The 5192-nt window shown below is 28.0% G+C and overlaps 1 protein-coding gene across 2 annotated transcripts in view; it reads right to left on the bottom strand.

Annotated features, from left to right (window-relative positions):
• Positions 1 to 313: 313 nt before the first annotated feature.
• LOC100168899 (tRNA selenocysteine 1-associated protein 1-like) overlaps positions 314 to 5192 on the bottom strand; it is an 8520-nt gene continuing 3641 nt past the window's right edge. For both annotated transcript variants that reach the window (XM_029485746.1, XM_008183519.2), the window contains exons 2-4: positions 3284 to 3472; positions 893 to 1043; positions 314 to 782 (exon numbers count right to left, since the gene is read on the bottom strand). In XM_029485746.1, coding sequence (XP_029341606.1) covers positions 619 to 782; positions 893 to 1043; positions 3284 to 3460 — 492 coding nt within the window. In that variant the 5' untranslated portion in view covers positions 3461 to 3472 and the 3' untranslated portion in view covers positions 314 to 618. The remainder of the gene's footprint in view (positions 783 to 892; positions 1044 to 3283; positions 3473 to 5192) is intronic.

Here is a 5192-nt window from a genome sequence, read left to right as displayed (position 1 = left end):
ATTGAGACCGAATTATAAAAGTTTGTTAATTTAATAAACATCACTTTACAATGTGACCATCCCCAGGATATAATATCAATATCACTTATTTTACCTACCTAATGTTACTATTGCATTTGCATGTAATATGTAACTAGGAATTACCTATTATTTTTTAATAAAATAAAAAAAATTATTTAACAAATTTATTTTAAAGAATTAAAAATAATAACAGAATTTTTAATAATTTCAATCATAATATAATAATTATTTTAATTTTCATATTTATAAATTTAATTTTTCTATGGGAAAATTATTTTTGACATGGAGGGAATACTTAATATCTCATAATATCTGTGTGGGAATTACAGCGGTGAGTAGATAATAGAGTTGTGTACAGAACTGCGGAGTTTATTTTATTGGAATACAAAAATGACTTAACCTTAATAGTTAAAATATTAGTAAGACACATACAATTATTAACAGAGTATGCAAGTAATTAATTTAGACATCCCTTTAAACTGCTTATAGTTTCACATTAACAAATTGATGTTATTATTTGTTAAATTAGTATTGAATACTTTATTGTTATACATTTGAAAATGTATTTTGAAGTTCATTAATAAATAGCAAACAATCTTACTCATGCCATTTTGATTTTGGTATGACCCTGTTAACCTTAATGGGTTTGGAACCAAGGCCTGGAAATCCATTCATATTGTTAAGACAGTGTTTTTGCTCTTCTTCACTGCCAAAAAAAATAAAACCATATCCTTTACTGAGACCAGACCTGTCCAAGACCACTGAAAAATTATAACTACATATTAAACTACTATTATAATAAAAACGGGATTTATAAATACAATTTTTAATTAGGTATGACAATAATATTATTTCAAACTATCATTATTACCTTTAGCTGTACGTATAGATGGATAGCGACAAGCAAACGTCTTATATAACTGATAGTCATCTACACCTGGGCCAAGTATACCCAACCACACAGAAAATTCTCTATTAATTGAAGTACTTTTTCCAGCATGATTGAGTTTAAATTTAACAGGCTATAAACAATAATTATCCAAAATTATTTATGTAATTCTAATATCTATAAACTTTATTTCCAAAAAATATCTAAGGTCTATTAATTGTTTAACATTTTTGTACACTATTTTACATTTAAATAATGATTACTCATATTTAATTCATCTTAAATATTACACAATATACATGATACGAAAATGTAAAGTATAATGCATTATATTATAATCTATAATATAAAAATGAATCGCAAAATGTGTTGGTAAGCGCATAACTTAACAATGCCTGGACTGATTTGGCTTAAATTTTTTTTAAGATGTTCGTAATTGTCAGGAGAAGGTTTTTAGGAAATAAAAATTTAGGAAAATCCACCGGAAATGTAGGAAATCTGGATGTAAAGAATACAACAGTGGCGCAACAGTGTTTTATATATTGGTTGATATTGGTTTTGTTGATTATTTCTATTATTTTTTTTTTTAAATCTATATATATAAAAATGGAGACAAAAATGTATAAAGATTCATCAATCGAGAACGGCTGGTCCGATTTGGCTCAATTTTTTTTTAAGATGTTCGTAACTGCTAGAAGAAGGTTTTTACAAAATAAAATTTTAGGAAAATCCACCGGAAAGGTAGGAAATCTCAAATCTGTATGTGAAAAATACAACAGTGGCGCAACAGTGCATTATATTATATTGGTTGCTATTGGTTAATCGGGCATGTTTGTTGATTTCATATAATATAAAAATGAATCGCAGAATGTGTTGCTAAGCGCAATAATTCTACTGTACGTGTGTTGTGACTGAACTCCTCTTAAATGGTTAGACCGATTTGAATGCATTTTTTTGTATGCGTTTGCGTTTATTCATCTGATTTTAGTACGGTTAGGTATTAGGTTAGGATTTTGTATTAATTGATTATATCAATCCACCATAGGTAGAATACGACAAACTTGGTATAACTTTGATAGTTTAGAGTTAAATCATACACTAACGTACATACAGCACGGGGTCCGCGATCTACCGCAGGTAAATTGCCTACCTGTTAATGTACTGCTGCAAATCAGAATTTTTATTCGGGGAAACGGAAAAGTTAAGATTAATTTTGAAACCATACACCGAATATTAAATAACTAATTAAATTTGTTTGAGTCACATATAGTTGGTACACTTAATGGGAAACGAAGTGCACGGGTTCAGCTAGTTATATTTAAATTTAGGTACATTTTTAATTTCATATTTCAAAGTAGAATATTATTCGTAGTATTTACATCTAGTTAAAATTGAAATTAATTAAGACACATAGCATGTCTAGAAGCAAGCAATTTTTATGATTTATATTTTTTTGGGCAGACATACTTATATTATTTTATTTTGTTGATTTCAAAAAAAATCTTAAAATAATATAGGTAATGCAGTTAACCTGCGGTAGTTTCAATACCAAAATTGAGTTTACTGAACAATTATATAGCTAGTCATGATAACCATTTAGCTTCATTACCAAAGCAGCTTACTGTCTCTACTGTATAAATATTGTTATTTTTGAGCGTCATGTTGTCTATATCTACCTATATGGCATCAGTATATAAAAAATATACATAGTCTTTTAGTCTTCAAAAAGAAATTAATCCACTGAACAAGTTTGTGTTAGGTTTCATGAGTTTGAAATTTGTTAATATTAATATATTATTTTATTGTCTGTATTATATTAATTAAAACTTTAATTGCATACAGTGGCTCACTCAGGGGTACGGTTCTAGAATTCTAAGGTGTTAGCCTGCCAGAAACTTCTTTTTTTCTACAAAAAAATCTTATTTACCACCATTTTAAAACACACAGATCAATTTAGTTCCTTTTAATAAATTTGAAATAAATTGTAGAATATGACGCATATGTTGATAATCATTGTTTTAGTTTTTTTTTTTAGTTGGTTTAGAGCCCTGAAGAGCCTCCATAGATGACCCGATTAAATACTGTAAATGTTGACTAAATTTGAGACTAACTATAATTTGTTATATAAAATCTGTTCGGAAAAAAATTATTAAAGTTATTTACTCATGTAAAACCCTAACCGAACTAAAATCCTGAATACACTATTTATTGCATATGGGTACTATTATCTAACTATATTGTATATACATAGATATATAAAAAAATGTATAAATAGAACCCTTGTTTTTGCTAATTTTTCAATAGTAAAATTACCACTAGACTTGGCTCAGTGATTACCAAACAAGGTAAGTAAAAACCAAAATTACAACTTACTGGATTAGTATTAGGTATATATTTTCCATTGAGTTTATGCATAACAGATACTGAATCATAGAAATCAACAAATGCGTAGCCAGAAATTTCCCCAGTATTTGTATTGCGAATCAACTTAACATTGTTTGGATACTCTCCCATCTTATGAAATGCACGTGTGATGAATCTTTCAGTCATGTAAGGTTTCACCTAGAATAAAAATAGGTACTTCATAGGTAGATAATGATTATAAATTACAAATTATTTAACAAAATATACATTCCCCATCCATATATTTGTTGGTTGTGGAGTGCTGTAAACCAGTTGTTGGTTATAAATGTACATTTGATAGCTATAAGATGAATATAATTGCTGATATTTTTTATACCGAGGAGTGTACCGATTGGTATACATTTTGATTAAAATTATACAAATGAAAGAATAGTAAAAAACTAGTAACTAATTATTGAAAAATTATTTAGTTTTCACATGCAAATTCCAAATATCCAACAATGGGAATAATGATTAAACACAACAAAACAGATAACGTAATGTGCTCAAATGCGCGCTTCAGGACGCGTGATAAGAACCACTACAGAACCATAGAACAATATAGAATCGAACCTCGATCAGCTGATTGGGGTCTTGTTTACCTATGATCTGAAGTCTAAACCTCTGAAAAACATGGAAACGTTTACCGCACCAATATGATGTTAGACCCAAAGTCACCCATATTATGGTAAACGTTTACCAGAACTTAGGCGGGATACGCAACGCGGGGTCGGCTTGTTTACCATTCCCTATTTCACGTATGCCACGCCCCCCTGGAGACCGTGTTCAAAGCCACAATTGCCCGATTCGGCCAATTCACGGAGTTTCATACCCCTGACAGAACCAAGGTGTATTGATAAGGTGTCGTCACTTGTTTGAAAACTTGATTGAAAATTTTACTACAGATAGTCGTTACCACCAGGAGCGCTATATGTCCTAAAGAGGCCGAAAAACGAACACTTTAGTACACCAAAGCCATAGAAAATTTAAAATATATTACGATTTAAGGAATAAAATTCAAAATTTTTCATTGCATAATGACTTCTATGTTCTAAATTATTTGTATACATGTATTACTTTATTTTTATCGAATACAACTATTAATATTAATAAATATAATTAACTAAATTAACTAAATTGTCATTTTTAAATATTCTATTACAAAAAAAATTTATGAAAAATGTAAGAGTTAATTCACTAAATTATCATACATAATGCTTTCAAAGTCCTATAATTAAGTTATTAACAAACAATAATTATTAATTATTAATTAATATATTGATTTTAAATACAATTCTTAATACTAGTACTAGTATTATACTAGTATTCATATTACCTATGTGTTACCAAAATGCATTTATTTTGAATATCTTTTTATAAGCATTTATAACTCATTTGTACCCATCGTCATTGATTTTATAATATCTTCATAGTATTTATAGTTTATTATAAAATCAATGCTATTACCTATATATTATAATATATTAATTGAGATCCTGGGGATAGAAACATATCTATATGCTAAATGGTTGGTAGATTTATAGGGCCATCCTAGATCAGTGCTTATTTTCTTTAGACTTTAAGCGTTTATGGAACAAGTTTAAATACTTAAATTGTAATACTATTATTAATATTTTTCAAACTTATATTAAATATTAATTTACCATACATTTTAATAATTTATCTGTGTGAAATAATACATGTTATTTTAGTATATACCTACTTAATTTAGAAAAAAACAATTAATAATTTTGAGTAAGAGGGCCTTGACAGTTTTACATTGAATTTAGGGAGCTTCATGTCAAAAAAAATTGAGAAGCACTGCACTAGATTATACTGTAAAATATCTAAATATATATAACTATCTGTCCCGGTAAAA

This window comes from Acyrthosiphon pisum, chromosome X (genome assembly GCF_005508785.2).
Source record: "Acyrthosiphon pisum isolate AL4f chromosome X, pea_aphid_22Mar2018_4r6ur, whole genome shotgun sequence".
Lineage (NCBI taxonomy): Eukaryota > Metazoa > Arthropoda > Insecta > Hemiptera > Aphididae > Acyrthosiphon > Acyrthosiphon pisum.
The sequence above is the reverse complement of the archived record's forward strand: the minus strand, read 5'-3'. Positions and strand labels throughout refer to the sequence as shown.